Here is a 21,095-nt window from a genome sequence, read left to right as displayed (position 1 = left end):
AAATACATATGGTATGTTCATGTTTTTTTGTAGTTTTAAATTGTGTTAGTTTAATATGTTTCATTTATTTTTTGTTAGTCATGGCTTTTTTTCAACTAGTTTGTTTTTATTTTTTTTTACTATTTAATTGACTTTCCCACCAATATGAATCCTATAATTTCTCTGCATTTTCTCAACCGCTTTATCCTCACTAGGGTCGTGGAGGGTGCTGGATCCTATCCCAGCTGACTTTGGGCCAGAGGCAGGGACACCCTGAGTTGGTGGCCTGCCAATCGCAGGGCACAAAGAGACAAACAACCATTCATACCTAGGCGCAATTTAGAGTGTCCATTCAGCCTACCATGCATGTCTTTGGAATGTGGGAGAAAACCGGAGTACCCGCAGAAAACCCCAGCATGCAAACTCCATACAGGTGTACTGACCTGGATTTGAACCCAGGACCCCAGAGCTGTGAGGCTGACGTGCTAACCACTCAATGCGCCGGACTGCGAGACTGCAGTAAAATAATTTAATTTAAATTTCATTCTTTATAAACGAGAGATTGAATTTCGGCATTGGGGTTGATATGGCTATAAAAGATAAGAATATTACATAATACTCCAGATTTATTATTTGTTGAGGTGTTTTCATGCATTATTTATTTTTTTAATGAACTGATGCGCGTTTTTGTGTTTTGGATGTGGATTATTTCATATTTGATGGATGGATGGGTCGTAAAATGCCATAGTTAAACCTGCATCAGATACAATTTGAATTACTTGCACCTGTGCACCGGCGAAAGATCGCGCATGCGCACTTCCTCTCCGCCGTGACTAGACATTCGGTCATAGGAGCTGCAACCGCGGCGTTACCGGAGCGAGAGAACGGGGAGGGGGGGCGCTGGAGTTGGGCTCGCTCCGTAGCTGGCAGGGGGGGCGCTCGAGCCACGTCGATCAAAGCACATCATTATCGCTCGACTGCGAACACGGTGAGTGGACATTCCTTTTCTGCTTGTCACTTGATGCTGATGCGTCGAATGTCCCCCCCTGCCCAAATTTTCCACGCTCAAATCCACACGGAATTTCAGTCGTGGCCGTGCCAGGTAGATCAGGACTCGAACAGTCCGCCATTTGGTTGGCCCTCCTTTCTTTAAATCCAACGCGGCCTGCAGAATCTGTGGAATTCAGATGCACAGCGCGTGTTTTATGTTTTTTTTTTCAAGTAGGCTACAGATGAGGATGGAGATGCAAACGTCACTGCTAATGCGCACCGTGGGGGGGATTTGGCGCAGGGGGTTCATTGATAGGCGCTTTGGACTGCTTTCATATGAAAAATGAACCATTTCACTTTTGATATTTGGTATCAAAAATGGGATGAATTGGTTTTTCTTAGATTATTCACTCACACTGACGTCAATAAACGTCCAATCTTGAACAGTTCGAATCGATTAAAAATGGCAGGCAATTGGCCAATATGATGAGTTTATTACTGGAATGAAAATATTCATTTAGGGTTTTATTTTGTGGGGTTGTCAGGGTGACATAACAAATGATTTGACACCCATTAACCTTGATAAAGTTTTGCTGGATTTGTTGTGTTATGGTACTGGTCTTAATGGTTCAGAAACCAGTCTATATACCGTATTGGCCCAAATATAAGACGATCCTGATTATAAGACTCTTTTTCAGGACTCAAGTTTGAAAAAAGACTTTTTGAACACCAAGTTCAATTTTTATACAGAAAATAATTACATCTGAAACAAATGGTTATAACAATATATTCATGGGAAAAAGCATATTTTGCCTCATTCAAATCATGCAAAAACTGTCTGTCACACCTCATTATCTGAACATTTAAATATGTAAACTAAAATGCAATCACATTTGTACATGAATTGCTTCTGTTTTCAGAAATTTTAATTAACCAATCTACTATGATAATACAACAAAATAGCAATAACTGCATTTACCATCAAAGTGTTCCTCATTCCTTTTAAACAGAAGGCGCCATCTGGCGTTGTCAATAGGTATAATGTCTTTTCAATCTTATTTCAATGCAAAAACACCGTCTTATATTCGGGCCAATACGGTACTGCATTTCTTAACAGGGATTTCAAGCTTATTTTTGTTGTAGGACACATGAAAGTGTATGTTTTTCGACAGAAAGCCAATGTGATAGTCTTACATTTCATTTGCAAATAAAAGCGTAGTTATTCATAGTGTAGCTTTTATTTCAGTTCCTGACAGGGGGAGACCACCATCATGTCCACCCCAGACCCCCCCATGGGAGGCAACCCCCGCCCCGGTCCCTCCCCCGGTCCAGGTCCCTCCCCTGGGGGACTGCTGGGCCCCAGCCCTGGTCCTTCCCCAGGTTCCACTCACAGCATGATGGGACCCAGTCCGGGTCCTCCTTCTTCTGGCCTCTCCCAGCCTGGCCCGTCTGGCTACGGCCAGGACGGCGTGCACCCTCTGCACAAAGTAAGACCGTGGTCTGAGCCCAGTTTATACACCAAATAGTAGTTTTTGCGTGAACGCAATCTCACGATTTGGACCTGTACACATTCAAATGTTTTTTTTTCTTTTACATTGTCTTTTCAGCCCATGGAGGGCATGCTTGAGAAGAGCATGAGTGAGGAGAGTCGCTTCAGTCAAATGAAAAGTCTGTCAGTGAGGCCTGGCGGGCATACTGGAATGGGACCTCCCCCCAGTCCCTTGGACCAACACTCACAAGGTTTTAAAATCAAATATTCTTTCTTGTAACCTCTTTGGGATGCTGCCAACCATAAGAATGTACAGACAATTTCATGAACTGACTCACTCCCTGTTGTCGTCCAGGTTATCATTCTCCATTAGGTGGTTCAGATCATTCTAGTCCAGTACCTTCCAATGGTCCTCCATCCGGACCTCTACTGGCATCCTCCTCTTCATCTTCCTCTTCCATTGGCCCCGGCTCCGCCTCCACGGGTTTAGAAGGCCCCTGCGGAGACCAGCACTCTTTGGGCCCCAGCCACCGCTCTGGACCAGGGCCAGGACCCAACCCTGGACCAAGCCTAAGCTCTACCGTTCCCACTCTCGTGTCAGGTCTTGAATCCGGTGGCCTTTCTGGACCTGCTGGCCCTGGGGGTTCTACTCCTTTCAACCAGGGTCAGCTGCACCAACTCAGAGCTCAGATCATGGCCTACAAGATGCTGGCTCGGGGTCAGCCCCTGCCGGACCATCTCCAGATGGCCGTCCAGGGGAAAAGACCAATGCCTGGCATGCAGCAACCCATGGCAAGCTTAGGTCCGGGAGCTGGACCACCTGGACCCATGAGTTCAGGCTACAGTCGAGCTCACGGTGAATATTGAATGTTGACTAAGTAATGCTGGGATGTTAAAAACATTCTTTGTTTGAACTTGCTGATTTGTATTACAGTACACAACCTATATTGTTCCCTTCTAGGAATGATGGGTCCCAATATGCCTCCACCAGGTCCATCAGGGACCGCAGCTGGGATGCAAGGACAAAACCACAATGGACCTCCAAAGTCTTGGCCAGAAGGTTTGTCACTTTTATTACATTACATTTTGTGGATGTTTATCTGCCACCTTAAGCACAGTTTCTTTGACTGTAAGCTTTCCATTTGACAATGACATACATTTTGTTTTAAGTAAGTTTACTGATGCTTGGATTCTTGCAGAGACGTGTCCATTACATTTCATAATTCAACCTCTCAGAATGCCCCAAATAAGGGTGCAAGAATTTTCATAGCCAGAGGTTGAATAAATTAATGATAAATACCACCTGACCTTCCACAACAACCCCAAACAATCCCCCCAAAAGACACAGGAATTGCAGTATTGTACCATTATTTTCCAACTTAGTATTATAAATTGAATTCCCTTACATACTTCCTGGCTTTTGATGTATGCAGCAGCACCGCCCACCGCTCCCCAAAAGCTGATCCCATCTCAGCCCACGGGACGACCCTCTCCCGCTCCTCCCTCGGTGCCCCCCGCGGCCTCCCCCGTCATGCCTCCACAGACGCAGTCACCCGGTCAGCCAGCGCAGCCTCCTCCCATGATGCCTTACCACAACAAACAGAGCCGTATCACCCCAATCCAAAAGCCCTGCGGCCTGGACCCTGTAGAGATTCTGCAGGAGAGGGAGTACAGGTACCCATCATGCAACCAGTTCTCCAAAAGAACAATGTCTGAAAGTCTTTCTGATTTTTTTGCGTGGTGTAGATTGCAGGCTCGCATCACACATCGAATAGCTGAGCTGGAAAACCTGCCAGGTTCTCTGGCTGGAGATTTACGGACCAAAGCTACGATAGAACTCAAAGCCCTCCGACTGCTTAACTTCCAGAGACAGGTGAGCGCCACGGCAGGCAGCCCAAAATTCCGAACGCTTTGACCCGTTTTTACGTGCTTCAAGCTGCGACAGGAGGTGGTGGTGTGCATGCGTCGGGACACTGCTCTAGAAACAGCACTGGATGCCAAGGCCTACAAACGTAGCAAACGCCAAAGCTTGCGAGAGGCTCGCATTACAGAGAAACTGGAGAAACAGCAAAAGATTGAACAGGAGCGCAAGCGCAGGCAGAAGCATCAGGTAAGCAATACTTTGAAATATGGCTTCAATACTTTGTATTGAAAGTCTCAATCAATTTTCCTTCATTTTCCATACTGCTTAACTTCACAAGGGGGTGCTGGAGCCTATCCCAGCCAAACGCAAGGCACAATCATTTACATTCACACTCATACAATTTAGAGTGTTCAACCAGTTTTGTGGATATGGGAGGAAACCAGAATACCCGGAAGAAAAAAAACATGCAAGCCCAGCTAGAACATGCAAACTCCACAGGTCTGAATCTGGGATTTAACCCTCGATCTCAAAACTGTGAGGTCGCCTGAAAGTGGCGATCAAATTAATTTGCAAAGACAATTTTTCAGCTCTTCACCTACCATACAGATACCCAATAAAGTTTCTCAATTTGAATCGCCATATCTTTTTTCCAGGAGTACCTCAACAGCATCCTTCAACATGCCAAAGACTTCAAGGAGTACCATCGCTCCATCACCGGCAAAATCCAAAAGCTGACCAAAGCTGTGGCGACCTACCACGCCAACACCGAGCGGGAGCAGAAGAAGGAGAACGAGCGCATTGAAAAAGAGAGAATGAGGAGACTCATGGTAAAGTGTAGCCACCGCACATAGTCCAGTTTTTCATCACACTCCCCCTTAAATTTCACTGTGCACTCAGGCTGAAGATGAAGAAGGCTACCGTAAACTAATTGACCAGAAAAAGGACAAGCGTCTGGCCTACCTTCTGCAGCAGACTGATGAGTATGTGGCCAACCTCACCGAGCTGGTCCGCGCGCACAAGGCCGCGCAAGCTCTCAAAGAGAAGAAGAAGAAGAAAAAGAAGAAGAAGAAGAAGAAGAAGGTATAGCGGAAAAGGGAAAATTAGGGTCGCACACACTGGCCTACATGCATCAATCAGATACCATACAGGTGGGAAGAGTAATGCTATAATCAATGAAGTTCTCACCAACTTTTTGAAGCCTGGTGTCTAAAAGACCATCAGGTTAGACAGGCCACTATATGTTAAATATTTACGATAATAATAATAATAATAATCGGACATAGGCCCTGTCGTCATCATCAACAACAAAAGCCTAATTGTCATCACACCCAGAAACTGCGTATGACGAAATTGGTAGTGCTTCTCCATAAGGTGCGTTTTCTCTGCAAAATACCTAATAAGTTATAGTTTCGGGCATTCTGCTGTTATGGATACATCACATCACCCCCTGAGCGGATCACTTACCTCTCACTGTCTTTCACTTACCTTCAGTCAGCCAGTAGGAGCCAGATCACCACCCAAACATCTTTTCATATTACCTCACCCCAAAGTTATTACACAGAAGGGATTGTGTGTTGTGTTACCGCAAGTTTAGAGTTCTGATGGATGTGGGGAAAAAACTGTCCTTAAGCCTATTTGTCCGTACTTTGTGGGACCTATAGCGTCTGCCAGAGGCCAGCAGCTGGAACAGATTGTGACCAGGGTGGTATGGGTCCCCGATGATGTTCCTGGCTCTGCTGAGGTAACGAGGGCTGGCAATGTCTTCCAGTGAGGGCAGAGAGCAGCCGACGATAGCTTATTTGATTGTATTCGCAACATATTTTATAGGACGAATTTTCAAAATCGCTAATTACTAACATTGTTTTTCTGTTCCAGTTGGAGAGTCCTGATGGACAGACTCCAGCTTTGGGGCCTGATGGAGAGGTGAGCAGTCAGAAGAATGACTTTGTTCTATAAATCCTTCACTTTTTCCTGATCTTGCTTCCTCTGCAGCCTCTGGATGAGACGAGTCAGATGAGCGACCTTCCCGTGAAGGTCATCCATGTGGACAGCGGCAACATCTTGACAGGGGTGGACGCTCCTAAGGCCGGACAGTTGGAGACATGGCTGGAGATGAACCCTGGGTGAGAAGATGCTTTTTTTACAAATAAATTTGCGTTGGTGCTTATGTGCACGTGTGTGTTTATGACCAAAAAAGGCTGCCGCAAATTGAAGCATCGCAGTCGCAACAACATCACCGCCCTCGATTTTACAATTAGCTGGTCGTTTATGTTAGAGCTGGAGAGAGCAAGGAGAAGCGTGGCTGCATCTGAACCAAAATAACCCAGTTTTAATCTGATTTCTTCATATCGGCCAGTCGGACTAAAAGAAGACCGATATATGTACATCAAATGTCCAAATACCGGCCCGAGAGAATATCAGCCAATTACTAATGTTTTGATTATTTGCGCAAGCATCTTTCACATGAAAGTCATTTGTACAAGTTCTTGTCTTTCCTATAAGTTATGAGGTGGCCCCACGCTCTGACAGTGAAGACAGTGAGGAGGAGGAAGAAGAAGAGGTGGGTGATATTGTTTATTTACCTCCAAAAGGACAGTTTTTTAGTGATTTTACTGTACTCGCTCTGTGGCAGGAGGATGAGGAGGACCACCATTCTTCATCTGCAACAACAGAAGAAAAAAAGAAGATAGGTGACCCTGATAGTGAGTACGTGTCAGAGGTGGACGTGCGACACATCATCGAGTGAGTACAGCTACTTACTTTTTCAACTTTGAAGACTCAATCCAAATAAAGTTTTGCCATGTGATCAAACTGTTACACCTTTTTTTTTTTTTAAACCTCAGTACAAATTTCCCCTGTAGGAACGCCAAACAGGATGTGGATGATGAGTACAGCGGGGCAGCATTTGCAAGAGGACTTCAATCTTACTATGCTGTAGCTCATGCCGTCACCGAAAAGGTGGAAAAGCAGTCCACTTTCTTGGTAAACGGACAACTCAAACAGTATCAGGTAAATAAACGATGAAGTCAACTGGTTTGCGCAACAGAAAGGTTCGTATTTTCCGGACTATAAGTCACACTTTTTTTCAGAGCTTGGCTATGTTTTTTCTTGCTTATTTTAAGTGTGCCTTATATTATGGAACAAATTATGTATTGAATGTACACCTTATACTCCGGTGCGAAAAATATGGTAGTTAGCTAAGTCAGTTCTCTTGTGTCATAACGTTAGCTTGTTTGGGTGTCAGATCAAAGGTCTGGAGTGGTTGGTGTCACTGTACAACAACAATCTGAACGGGATCCTGGCTGATGAAATGGGTCTGGGCAAAACCATCCAGACCATCGCCCTCATCACGTACCTCATGGAGAATAAGCGGCTCAACGGACCCTACCTCATCATCGTACCACTCTCGTGAGCTTGCAAATCTGCCTTTTCTGCATGAGATTTGGACATTCCCTAGTTACTGTTTAATTAAATATTCATTCGTTTTCTGAAACACTTTATCCTCATTAGGGTTGCGGGGGGTGCTGGAGCCTATCCCAGCTGACTCCGGGGACACCCTGAATCGGTGGCCAGCCGATGGCAGGGCAACCATGCACACTCACACCCGCACCTAGGCGCAATTTTGAGTGTCCAATCAGCCTACCGTGCATGTTTTTGCAATGTGGGAGGACACTGGAGTACCCGGAGGAAACCCACGCAGGCCCGGGGAAAACATGCAAACTCCACACAGGTGCACCGACCTGGATGTTTAATTAAATACTGTTTTTGAATGACAGGACTCTTTCAAACTGGGTTTACGAGTTTGACAAGTGGGGACCCACAGTTGTTAAAGTATCCTATAAGGTAAGTTTATGACAGTGTTAAGTGTTCATTCTATTCTAAACAAGGGCACAACACTTTTTGCCTTTTTGATGATTAGTTTTTATAGCAGTGGTTCTCAAACCTTTTGCCTTAAGTACTTTAATACATCAAAACAATAACAACATTTTATTGTGCGGATGCCTCACAAAGCAAAGCTCCTCAAATATAATATTCAATTTTTTTCCCAGCAGTTCAAATCTTAGTAATGAAATGTGTGTGGCTGTTCGTAAAGACAGTTTTTGGTGTTACTTTTTCTGCTTTTAGGGTTCGCCGGCTGCTAGAAGAGCTTTTGTCCCACAGTTGCGCAGTGGTAAATTTAATGTTCTCCTTACCACCTATGAGTACATCATCAAAGACAAGCAAGTCCTAGCTAAGGTGGGCTTGTCTCTCAATTTGTGTTGTTTTTCAGCAAATATTGTGACTGTTTCAGGTTTCTGCTGTTCTTGTTACCCATGCTAGCACAGACTAAAGCCATGGACCTCTAAAAAAAAAAGAGGGATCTTTTTCAGTTATTCCTCTCTCAATCTCCCACAGATTCGCTGGAAGTACATGATCGTAGACGAGGGCCACCGCATGAAAAACCACCACTGTAAACTGACGCAGGTTCTGAACACGCACTACCTTGCGCCGAGGCGGGTGCTGCTGACCGGCACGCCGCTGCAGAACAAGCTCCCCGAGTTGTGGGCTTTGCTCAACTTCCTCCTGCCCACAATTTTTAAGAGCTGCAGCACCTTCGAGCAATGGTTCAATGCCCCTTTTGCAATGACTGGAGAGAAGGTAATTTGTATTTTAACTTGAGTTTATGCATTCATGTCAATTTACAACTCAATGTGTCCATTCCACTGGCAGGTGGACCTCAATGAAGAGGAGACCATCTTGATCATCCGCCGTCTTCACAAGGTTCTCCGTCCGTTCTTGCTGCGTCGGTTGAAGAAAGAAGTGGAGGCTCAGCTTCCAGAGAAGGCACGACAAACCTTTTTGTCAATACACAGCAGAGAGTCAAATATAATGTACCTATATAATTACTTTAGGTCAGGGGTGTCCTAATTGCAGAACCATAAATGGCCCGCTCCGCAGTTTTCATTGGCTCGCAGAAAATGATGACTATACAATTGAATATGGCCCACAATCTTAAATTCCGTCTACATTCTGTTCCATTTCTCAGATTTAACATTGGATGGAGTTAGTCACTTAAAAAGTGCCTCCCCATTATTTCCACTCAGTGTAGGAAACTAGAATTTCAGTCATTTGTTTCACATAAATCAACTTAAATAAAAAATAATACAATATGATAAATTGACTGCAAAGAGACAAGAAAATATTTTTTTTGACTTTTTGCTGTCTAGGGATATTTTCTTTGTTTTGGAAAGTTTACTTGGTGTAAAGCAATATTAACATTTTTATAATTGCCACAGGAGATGAGCCATAGATTGACATGACCGCATTGGACCAAATACAAGACGATGTTTTTGCATTGAAATAAGACTGAAAACGTCAAAAAGTCTTTTTTCAAACTTGAGTCTTGAAAAAGAGGGGGGTCGTCTTATATTCGGGCCAATACGGTAAATCTATTTCAAATAGGAAGCTTGCCATTGAGTAATCATGTATCTGATTGAACGATTGCTGCCAACCCTCTCAGTCAAAATGAATTATTTCTTAAAAATGTATATATTTATATGTTGTTGTTGTTGTTTTTTTAAACTGATATTTTTAAAGCATCCTCTTTTTACCAGATAAAAATGGAAGGATTTCAAGCTGGCCTCACATCCTTTGATTTTTCTGAAAACAGCCCTCGGAGAAAAAGTTTTGGACACCCCTGCTAAAGATTTTGAAACTCATTGCTTGTAGTTTCTGAATGATCGGGTCACTTTTGAGTAGGCTTGTTTCGATGTTTGTTCCCGCAGGTGGAATACGTGATCAAGTGTGACATGTCATCTCTCCAGCGAGTACTCTACAGACACATGCAGGCCAAGGGTGTCCTGCTGACTGATGGATCTGAGAAAGACAAGAAGGTGAAGTACAAACATCAAAACCAAGGGCTCTCTTTTCAGCCCATCAAAACTCTCAACTACCGCAACTTCTAACTTCAAGAGAAAATATCATTACATGTTGTTTTATCATGGGTCCAAACAGGGCAAAGGAGGCACCAAGACATTGATGAACACCATCATGCAACTGAGGAAGATTTGTAATCACCCATACATGTTCCAACAGATTGAGGTACTCTTAAATGGAGAAGCTAGGAAAAAAAAGTCATTAGAAAAAATGTGAGAATCAAATCAAATTGCTGTTTTTGCATTCGATAATAAAATAAAATTGTCCATAGATATACAGTGTTAGTTCAGTCCCTGTTTGTTTGTTCCTAGACTAATTATTTTCCATTCAAACAGTAGAAATCATTTGTCTGACTTAGTTTGACAATTTCTTTTCAGGAATCCTTTTCTGAACATTTGGGCTTTTCTGGTGGAATAGTACAAGGGTAAGTGTTAATTATGACTCACATAACGTACAAACTACTGCATGAAATACATTTTCTCTCCATTTTTTCCCCCAGTGCTGACCTATACCGAGCATCAGGAAAATTTGAGGTGTTGGATCGAATCCTGCCCAAACTCCGAGTGACAAACCATAAAGTGCTGCTCTTCTGTCAAATGACCACACTCATGACCATCATGGAGGACTACTTTGCCTACCGCAGCTTCAAGTATCTGCGTCTGGATGGTAAAACCGTCTTTTACAAATACTTTTCACATGATCATAGTACTATGAAATCTGGCATTTGCATTTATAAACTGTGAGCCACTATTGCCTGAAGAATGTTTATATACTTTATATACGTTTATGTACAAAATTGAGTGCTTAACACTAAAACAAATCAACTTTGTTTACAAGTTGGTACACATTCTACATTTTCACGGAGATGTAATGATCATTAATTGGGAATTTGGGCAACATAAAAAAACACAATTATTAAGATTTTCTTCAATAACCAAGTATTCATGCAAATAATGTTACTATATACTTATTTAAGGGCGTTTTGGTAGCGTTAATCCATTCCTGTTTGTTTCTGTCAATTCATAAATATTTACAATGGTTTTTGTAAGGGGCGGAACAGTGGTAGAGTTGTTAGCATGTTCGCCTCACACCTCTGAGATCAAGGGTTCAATCCCCAGTGGGCTCCAACTTTCCTGTGTGGAGTTTGCATGTTCCCCCTGCCTGCGTTGGTTTTAAAACATGGATGGTAGGCTGGTTGAACACTAAAAATTGCCCTGAGGTATGAGTATGAGCGTGAATGGTTGTCCGTGTTTTTTTGCCCTGTGATTGGCTGACCACCACCTGGTGCCCATAATTGGTTATTCATAACAAATATAATATCCAATAAGATATCAAAGGTGCTTTTGTTGACATATCGTCCTGCCAGGTACTACAAAGGCTGAAGACAGAGGAATGTTATTGAAGACCTTTAACGAACCCGAGTCTCAATATTTCATCTTCCTCCTGAGCACCCGAGCGGGAGGCCTCGGACTCAACCTGCAGTCCGCTGACACCGTCATCATCTTTGACTCAGACTGGAACCCACACCAGGTTTCACTAAATACTCCCTTTTTTAAATAATAATGTTTCATCTTACAAAGCTGCTAAATTCACAGATTAGAACACAAAAAGTTATCATTCATCAGTGGCGGTCCGTGCATTTTCTCGTAGCGCCTTCAACGAATCAATCCAACCCTCAAAAACTATTTTATGGCTATAAAACCTCTACTGTAGCTACAGCTGCGACACATAAAAAATAATCAATAAATCAATGCACAAAAATGGGGTAAAATCCACTTCCTAGCAGCATTTAATGATTAAATACAAATACTACTCACCAAAAATCATTTTTAACTGTACACAATATCCATCCTCCTTTCTTTCTTCCTTCTTTTCTGTCGCCATCGAAGCTAATGCTGAAAGTCGAGCCTGTCCTGTCGTATTTCTGGCATAGTCCGTCTTGAAAATGGCTTTAAATCAACACAACAATATATTTGCTTGTGCAGCCCGCTCCAAATACAGTTTGGTAGCTCTGGCTAATGACTAGTAGCCTCATAGCTGGTGAAAGTGATGACGTATCCCTCCGCCTGCGACAAGGCAATGACGTATCCCTACGCCCGCGACAATACACTGTGGTGTTGTCAACTCGAAATCTGATTGGTTAAAGCAACGGTCTTATCGACGCTTGTTTAAAGCGGCCGAGCCCGCAGAACTGATTGTGAAGGCTTTGAGGCAGATTTCTGACCCTGGCAACCAACAATGGCTGAAATGTGATTGGTTAAATGCTTCAATATGAAAACACACATCTGGAAGCAGTGCAACCAGGGGGAAAGGAAGCTAACAGACAATTTGGAATTATTTAATAAGTATTGATGGACAAAATATAATATATGATTCAGATATTTCTTAGGCCAGCAGAGAAGGCCTTGAAGGCCCTGACGACCCGCCACTGTCATTCATGTTGGGGTAGTTTGGATAAACTATTTCAGCTCTACATTTGATGTCATTGTCAGGATCTGCAAGCTCAGGACAGAGCTCACCGCATTGGGCAACAAAACGAGGTGCGCGTGTTGCGCCTGTGTACGGTCAACAGCGTGGAGGAGAAGATTTTGGCGGCCGCCAAGTACAAACTGAACGTAGACCAAAAGGTGATTCAGGCTGGAATGTTCGACCAAAAGTCGTCCAGCCACGAGCGCAGGGCCTTCCTCCAGGCCATCTTGGAGCATGAAGAGCAAGACGAGGTCTGGGGTCAAGACGTGTGTCTACGGTTGAATGTGTGTGCGTGCACCAGCAACACAGCACTTTTCACATGGGCTTTTTCCAAAAGTTTTCTTGCTTATACTTTGCTTGCCAATGTCGGTCTGGTGTATTCAGGAAGAGGACGAGGTCCCCGATGACGAGACGGTCAACCAAATGATCGCCAGAAGCGAGGAGGAGTTTGATCAGTTCATGGTTGGTCTTTATTTGCTTAAGACAAACACCAGCTGTATTCCCTCCAGGGAAGGAAACAACAAGAAACACTAGATAACATAACAATTTGTGGGGCGATATAATTCTTTTTTCTAATATTTGTTTTTCAACATCAATTTAGTTTGCTGAATTTGACATACCGGCGGAACAAATTCCATTTGCTCCAAGTTTCGGAAGTTAACACAATTAATGACTCCAACTTCATTCTTATTAGTGGAATGACTAAACCTGGTTTGTGAAGAAAGGTTAAATAGGATTAAATGAGTTATTAAAAATAAAAATCACAATTTGAAACTGTTTTTAAGGGTCTACATAACACGTCTTCTAGGGTTGTTTCAGAGTTGGAGGACATTTAGCATGTCCGACCTATCAACTTTTAAATAATTCACGTAAAAATGCTAAAATGTTGTCTTGTTTTTTAGGTAAATTTACTTTTGCTAACATACCATACCGCTTATCCTTACAAGGGTCGTGGGGGTGCTGGAGCCTATCCCAGCCAACTATGAGCACAAGGAGGGGAAACCCTGAACTGGTTTCTAGGCAGTCACAGGCTAAAACATTTTTATTAAAAATCTCGCCTGTCAGCACTAGTTCTTCTTTAGGGAAAAAGATAGCTTGAGTACGGATTGAATTATTGTGATTATGCCAAATTGGGAAAATATTAAAGAAAATCATGGGATAACATTTTTCTTAACATTCATTTGTAAGATAAGATACTCAGGCCTTTGATAGTTAGTAATCTGAATATGTTACGGAAAACCAGAGAAGGTTTTATTTATCCAGAATTTTAAAGACAAAATGTGGTCCAATTCTGTAATGATCCTCCACACGCTTTTGAGTAAAACAATAAGTAAGGGTCTAATTTTCACACACTAATAATCTCGATAACGTCCGTTTTTTGTTTAATTCAATGGACATTGTGCTGCTCCTTTGTCTTAGGTCATACCATAAAAAAATGGTTTAACAAAATTAAACGTTTTGTTGTCTGGCAGCGCATGGACTTGGACCGACGGCGTGAGGATGCTCGCAACCCTCGGCGCAAACCTCGTCTGATGGAGGAGGACGAGCTGCCTACCTGGATCATGAAAGACGACGCCGAGGTGGAGCGCCTCACCTGCGAGGAAGAGGAGGAAAAAATGTTCGGACGAGGTTCCCGCCAACGAAAGGAAGTGGACTACAGCGACTCGCTGACCGAGAAGCAGTGGCTCAAGGTAATTGGAGGAAAAGGGGTGGCGAAGAAGAAGACGAGACGGAGGGTCGACTGACTCTCTCTTTTCCATCCCGAGCAGGCCATCGAGGAGGGCACCCTGGAGGAAGTGGAAGAAGAAGTGCGGCATAAGAAGACCACTCGAAAGAGGAAGAGGGATCGGGATCCGGACCTCCCTGTGCCCTCATGCTCCTCGGGAGGACGAGGACGAGGAGACAAAGATGACGATGCAAAGAGGCAGCGAAAAAGGGGGAGACCGCCTGTCGAAAAGATATCCCCCAATCCTCCTGCCCTCAACAAGAAGATGAAGAAGATCATAGATGGCGTTATCAGATACAAAGATGGGTACAAATATTTACTTCATTTGTTCCAAAGGCAATCACCGTTCACGTTGTAAGAATATCTGTCAAAATGTTTCAAAAATTGTCTATTTACGGAGAAAAAAATTCTCTGTTAATAATCACAATTCACATTCAGCTAAAATTTGGCATAATTTACAAACAATCATGGAAAATAGTTAAAAACCTTTTTTCATGGCTCTGTCAGAAAGGAAAGGAATCAAATCATGCTAACTAAAAGGCAAATCCAAATGAATAAACATTAATAATGGGATTGTTAGATAAATTATAAGACATAATTGTTTTAATGTTACTATCTCATATTGTGTAGATATGAAGATGCAGCACTTCAGCATGTACTTTAAATTATGTTGACTCAAATATTTCTAGGTATTTTTAGCGTTAGGGTTAGCAAAAGCCTAATATTACACTTTGATTTAATTTGGGGTTCTTTTAGAAGCGCTTTCTGTCATGGCAGTTGTTTTATGACTCCCATTTAACAGAAATTTGAATCTAACTGTTTCATTCTGTAATTCTGAATCAGCATTTTTTTCCTCGTTCTTCCTGTAATTATTGGTGTAGTTCACTTCCACACCACTTAATTCAAGCTATAGAAATTATCTACTTTAGCATAAATATACTTTAAAAAAATAGTCTATTACTCTTAATTGCAACTCCTAATTACTCTACCCTCCCACATTCACCTGTGTTGTCTCATCTTGATGTTGTCACATTTCACAGCGCAAGCGGACGCCAACTCAGCGAGGTGTTCATTCAACTACCGTCTCGCAAAGAGCTGCCCGAATATTACGAACTGATTCGCAAGCCAGTGGACTTTAGGAAGATCAAGGTAATGTAATGCAGTGTCAAATGGATCGGGCGTCTATCGCCGTCAATGGCAGCCAATGGCCCATGTGCGGTCGATTGGTTGCCAGTCTTTTGGTCGCCGGTCTTTTGGTCGCCGGTCTTTTGGTCGCCGGTCTTTTGGTCGCCGGTCTTTTGGTCGCCGGTCTTTTGGTCGCCGGTCTTTTGGTCGCCGGTCTTTTGGTCGCCGGTCTTTTGGTCGCCGGTCTTTTGGTCGCCGGTCTTTTGGTCGCTGTCTTTTGGTCGCCTGGACCGCGATAACGGGCGACCAAAAGACCGGCGAACAAAAGACCGACAACCAAAAACCCTAACCCGGCGACAAAACAAGGTAAAACAACCCGGTCTTCGCATCAATAAAAGCCAACAATGGCCTTGAGCAGTTTCACTGAGCCGACGTGTGAGTGTATAAGAGTTTGTATGTACATGCGTTGTCCCCTTAGGAAGGTACGTCAGTCAGGGTCTTAACAAGTTCTCCAACAAAAAACAAAAGTCCGGGAAATTTGGAGCTTTTCTTTAGCCTAATAATTAATAGGGCATTAAGTATGACTAAATAATAATTTGCAGTTTGTATTGAGGGAATTTGAGCAACGATTTAAATGGTAATTATCAATAACCTTCCGGGCGACCAAAAGATCGGCGACCAAAAGACTGGCAACCAATCGACCGTGTACCGCCAATGGCAGCCAATGAGTAAAAAAAACAAAAACAAAAAAAACAATCTTTTATGAACACTAGGAACGAATTCGAGGTCACCGTTACCGCACCCTTGGCGACCTGGAGAGAGACATCATGCTGCTTTTCCAGAATGCACAAACCTTCAACCTGGAAGGATCGCTGGTGCGGGCCAGTCGTGATATCTCTCTTTTTTCGAAAAATAATGATAGTTGAAGTTCCCTGCCTTGTGACCCGAGCAGATTTACGAGGACTCCATCGTTCTCCAATCAGTCTTCACCAGTCTGAGGCAGAAGATCGAAAAAGAGGAGGAGAGCGAGGGGGAAGACAGCGACGAAGAGGAGGACGAGCAGGATGATGGTTCCGAGTCAGAATGTAATCTACTTTTTGACTTCTTATCTGCACTTCTATTGGTCTATGCTTTTTAAATCTTTGTTTCATTTGCAGCCCGTTCTGTCAAAGTCAAGATCCGCCTGGGCAAGAAAGAGCGAGGCGGCGATCGAGGAAAGGGACGCAGCCGACGATCGGGACGTACCAGAGCCAAACCTGTAGTTAGTGACGACGACTCTGAGGAAGAACAAGAAGAGGTAATTTCATCTGGGTTCAGTGGGTATACATTCACAATCTCAGTAATCTGACTTTACTAGGCTCACTCAATTACAGTGGTACCTCGACATACGATCGTAATCCGTTCCGAGACTGAGATCGTATGTCGAGCTTTTCGTAACTCGAGCGAACGTTTCCCATTGAAATGAATTGAAAAATTAATTCGTTCCAACCCTCTGAAAAAACACCAAAAACAGGATATTGGATTGAAAAAAATGTTTTATTTCTTCTAATTCGCCATATATTGACAAAGTAATAAATAACGAGTGGTTTAATAGTAATAAAATGTGTTTAATAGATGTAAAATTAGACGCATTTCGCGGAGGGGAGAGACAACGACACACACGGAGGCGGAGGGGGGGCTGTTCGGGGAGACTTTATCCACGGCACTCGTAAACAAACAAACAAATTTAAATTAACTTGGATAAATATATACAGACACTCAAACATACGTTTAATGTAATTTTACACAAGACTGAATTCTAGTTTTGTCTTAATCTTTTGTTACCTTCGTTTTCCGGGTTAGCGGTTTGCCACGCCTCCACCCTCACGTTCGCTATCGATGAACTGTTTGCTGTTGTATTGACTTCAAAATATTCCGAAAATGATGCACACAAATGTTCTCACAATAGGATAACGCACGACCACTTGCCAACGAGAAGAAGTCTTAAATGAGCGATCGCGGGACCTTCTTTCCTTAAAAAGAATAACAGGAAATGCAATAGCTGAGCTTCCCACGTATTGATTGTAGGTAATGAAGTTTTATTCTGAGAAAGGGTGCCATTGCCTATGGGTGTTGTGTGCACGAGTATACTTCATTACCCAGAAAGCCCTCTTTTTTGCCCGCGCATGCGCGTTGTGCATTTCCTGGTTGAAACCCGTCTGAATAAATTGTTCAGTCCTCGTAGATATAGTAGTTATACACGAAAGAGATGCGGCAAAAAAAGACAGTGCGCTAGAATGATAAACAGCCTCTCATGTCATGGCCACCTGGCTTGGTCGCATCTCGAAATTTTAATCGTATCGCGAGCGAATTATTCCATCGAAATGTTCGTCATACCACGAGCATGTTGTATGACGAGCATGTTGTATCACGAGGTACCACTGTACTGTCAACTTGAAGTTCAAAAAAAATCTCACTGAGATTTTTCTTAATTGTCTACGTTTGTGTATTTGTTTTCCGCAGGAGCACTCAATCAGTGCCACCGATGACGAGTCCTGAATTGCGCTTCGATGTGAGAAAGTAAGAGCGAGGTGGGCTATAAAAAGATTCTGCCTGCTCACATGTTTAAAGTGCATCGTAAACAAATGAAACCTCCAAGCACCCAGGAACATAAACGGTAAAACAGAAAGGTTTGCTATAATGCAAACGGACACATTCAGTCGGGAACTTTATTATGAGTGTATACCTTTCTTGAATTGGCCCAATTTTAGCTTTTTTAACATTTGTCTTCAAGACAGTTCAGTCGTGGGTTGTGTATTCACACAATCAAATTGAAACTGATTAACGATGATCGAATGATCAGTACTAGCCCCTCCCAGTGAAAATGGAATAGGCGAATATTAATTTAAACTAATAAATAGATGAGTTAAGCTAATAATGACTTTTGAATAAATGCCCACTGTAGTGACCACGACATGTTAAAAATTCCTGGCCTAAGAATTGACAACAAATGAACTCCCCTCCCCTAGTGTTTCACTTTAAGATACCCTAATTTTAACATTCAGTGTTTACAAATAGATGATTGCAACTTGAAAAAAACCCTGCTTGAACTGTTTATATAAACCGTGAGGAGACAAAACTCTTCTGCTTTCCCCCCCTACTGGCTTTTAACATGCCAAATAGTGAGAGTAAACTTAATGTGAAATTACATTTTGTTTTGTTTTCATACAAAGACTACGAGCGTCAAATCTAATTTGATCATTTATATAAGTGTTCATAATGGTTGTACGACTTTTACATGTCTGAATGTTTTCATTTTACAGTATTTATATTTACTTTCCGATTTAGAACGAGCTTTTAAGAATGGGGAAAAAAAGAGCATTACAAATGGCACAAGATGGAACAATATTCTTCCAATGTACAGTATATTTAGATACAAATCACTTTGCAATGGGTTAAAATTAAACCAAACTTTAAAAAAATCATCTTATCTGGCTGATAGAATTCTGAGAACAACCTTTGCCAATAAAACTGAATGTATCCAGAAAATATTTTCAAACTGCCAAAAATTACGCACCTTCCCCAAACCGTGTACATAATTTGATCAATTTTAAAAAAAATGTACACTTTTATTTGGGTTGTGAGCCTTAAACAGTTTAAATGATGAAGTAGCTTGACTGTTAGTTAATAGAGGACATGTTTATGTTCTTATGTTTGCGTCAAAACTGCTGCTTGCATGTCTTGTAGCACTTAAAAGAGTACTTACTTCAAAACTCTTCATCCAACCAATATCTTGAATAACATCATTTCTGTAGTTTGTGAATAAGTTGTCCAAATTCTTACTTGTACCTTTTTTATATTAGTTTTTACTTTCAAGACAAAGGACCAGAAGGACATTAGCTCCTCTCTGCTTTGAATGCCTGAAGGCCGGACGGTGTTGGATATTCTATGTGCAATTGGTTTTAGTGATTTTATTTATTTTTTCTTGAGAACTGTGATTTTGCTATTTATAGTAGGTAGTCATGAACATGCAGCCAAAGCATCAACACTTGTGTGTGTTGTGTTGTCGTTGACACGGGGAAAAAAAGTGTAACAATAAATTAAGAGGAAAAGTCTTTTGGGGGGTTGTTTTATTGGTTATAAACCTTTGTTTTATTAACTTGAATAGGCACAACACAAATAATAATATTGAGACTTTATTGACATAAAATAATGGGCAAATTTATTTCTCCCGGGTTTTCAGAAAACCTATTGTTTATATGAAATATTTGATTGTTATTCTTATTTAGGCCACCCACAAATATCAAAAATGCTCAATTTTAGAGTTTTCTTTGAACGTTGTAAAATTTATTTTAAATATTTTTCATATCGATGCCATTTTGAGAAACATGCAATGAATCAATATTACCACAAGAAGGCAATCTTACACAAATGGAACCAATCAAACTGAGTTGAAGGCTTTTTTTAAACATTTTTTTCTTCCTCAAACCCTTTCTCCAAAGTATCAAGCGTAGTTGTTTTGGTTCTGATAACCGAGCCATACTGTAATTCTATTTAAGGTTAAAAAAAATATCATCAGTTGTCTAGACTTTAAGATCTAGTATATAAAGGAAAAATTGTGTAGCATGTTGTGTGCCATCTTTTGTTGACTGGCTATCCAGGAAATATGTCAAAACTTTTTATCTCAGAGGGCCGCTTTCAAAAAAAAATGAAAGGATGCAAGAGCCAACTTGAAATCTTTCCATTATTATTTATCAAAATCATGATTTTTAAACAATTTATGGTAACTAAGAGCTGCAAGCAAGCAAAATATCGAAAGTTATAAAGATATTACATAATATATAGACTTGTATTTAGACTACTGAAAAAAATCAACACAATTTTTTACATTTCTTTTAATATGTTATCAGGTTTTGACTTCTCAGCTAAGGAAAAGTCGCTGTTTAAGTGTAACAGTTGAGAATTGTAATGTAGGCTAAATATAAGCTTCTTGTGCGGGCCATATTCAATGATTTTTTATCATTTGCTGCAGGTAAAAAAAAAACTCCCTATAAAGGATTACAGTTAACGATCGTGAGAATCGGTAGTGCTCCAGCCAAGATGGGGTTTTCTAATGTGTAGAGAATTTCCACTCTGACTGTTGATGAAGGAAATGACACCATTTTTTTTTACTAGAAAATGCTACTTACATATAGCCGTTTGTATATTTAACCTGGTAATAGTATCACTTTGGAGCCCTGTGACAAAACTCATTGTTTAAGTGAGAATAGTTTTGGAAGTAGTGTTGAAATATGTGATCCAGCAGGTAATTCCTCATTCCAAGAATACTTCCCAGGAGTAAATCGGGTTTTCCTCCTTGTATATGTGCTCATTGTGCATGTTAATCTGCCAAGCCTAAACTACTCACAGTTCCTGGTACATTAACCAAAAGTATTTGGCTCAGTGGCTTCAATGAACACAAAGCAAAACAGATGTGTGACTAATTTTTATGAGTCATTTCCAGGATAACAGGCTTTTCCTTTTTTTTTTAAATTGTTACAGAAGGAAATCATTTCCCA

The 21,095-nt window shown here is 41.7% G+C and overlaps 1 protein-coding gene across 2 annotated transcripts; it reads left to right on the top strand.

The window, feature by feature from the left end:
• The first annotated feature begins 809 nt into the window (after window positions 1-809).
• smarca4b (SWI/SNF related BAF chromatin remodeling complex subunit ATPase 4b) lies at window positions 810-19,652 on the top strand. Of its 2 annotated transcripts, none has more exons than XM_077605197.1 (34): window positions 810-967; window positions 2,216-2,456; window positions 2,577-2,709; window positions 2,814-3,314; window positions 3,420-3,518; window positions 3,892-4,132; window positions 4,205-4,331; window positions 4,395-4,568; window positions 4,976-5,149; window positions 5,220-5,402; window positions 6,198-6,245; window positions 6,315-6,445; window positions 6,825-6,882; window positions 6,955-7,064; window positions 7,184-7,331; window positions 7,567-7,730; window positions 8,099-8,165; window positions 8,448-8,558; window positions 8,718-8,960; window positions 9,033-9,146; window positions 10,088-10,195; window positions 10,317-10,403; window positions 10,616-10,662; window positions 10,738-10,904; window positions 11,605-11,768; window positions 12,731-12,991; window positions 13,092-13,169; window positions 14,180-14,398; window positions 14,477-14,739; window positions 15,474-15,582; window positions 16,332-16,433; window positions 16,511-16,643; window positions 16,716-16,855; window positions 18,061-19,652. In XM_077605197.1, the coding sequence occupies exons 2-34, from the start codon at window positions 2,241-2,243 to the stop codon at window positions 18,094-18,096; spliced, it is 4,956 nt and encodes a 1,651-aa protein (XP_077461323.1). In that variant the 5' UTR covers window positions 810-967; window positions 2,216-2,240; the 3' UTR covers window positions 18,097-19,652. The 2 variants fall into 2 exon arrangements, with proteins under 2 accessions (XP_077461323.1, XP_077461324.1); XM_077605198.1 differs by having other exon boundaries at window positions 14,474-14,739.
• Window positions 19,653-21,095: the final 1,443 nt, after the last annotated feature.

Source organism: Stigmatopora argus, chromosome 7, assembly GCF_051989625.1.
Source record: "Stigmatopora argus isolate UIUO_Sarg chromosome 7, RoL_Sarg_1.0, whole genome shotgun sequence".
In the NCBI taxonomy this organism is placed as follows: Eukaryota; Metazoa; Chordata; class Actinopteri; order Syngnathiformes; family Syngnathidae; genus Stigmatopora; species Stigmatopora argus.
The sequence above is the reverse complement of the archived record's forward strand: the minus strand, read 5'-3'. Positions and strand labels throughout refer to the sequence as shown.

Coding starts and splice junctions, on each gene's coding strand:
- smarca4b (XM_077605198.1), top strand. CDS start 2,241: ATGTCCACCCCAGACCCCCCCATGGGAGGCAACCCCCGCCCCGGTCCC. Junction 13,170..14,179: donor AGGAGTTTGATCAGTTCATG/GTTGGTCTTTAT, acceptor GTTGTCTGGCAG/CGCATGGACTTGGACCGACG. Junction 15,583..16,331: donor TGGACTTTAGGAAGATCAAG/GTAATGTAATGC, acceptor TATGAACACTAG/GAACGAATTCGAGGTCACCG.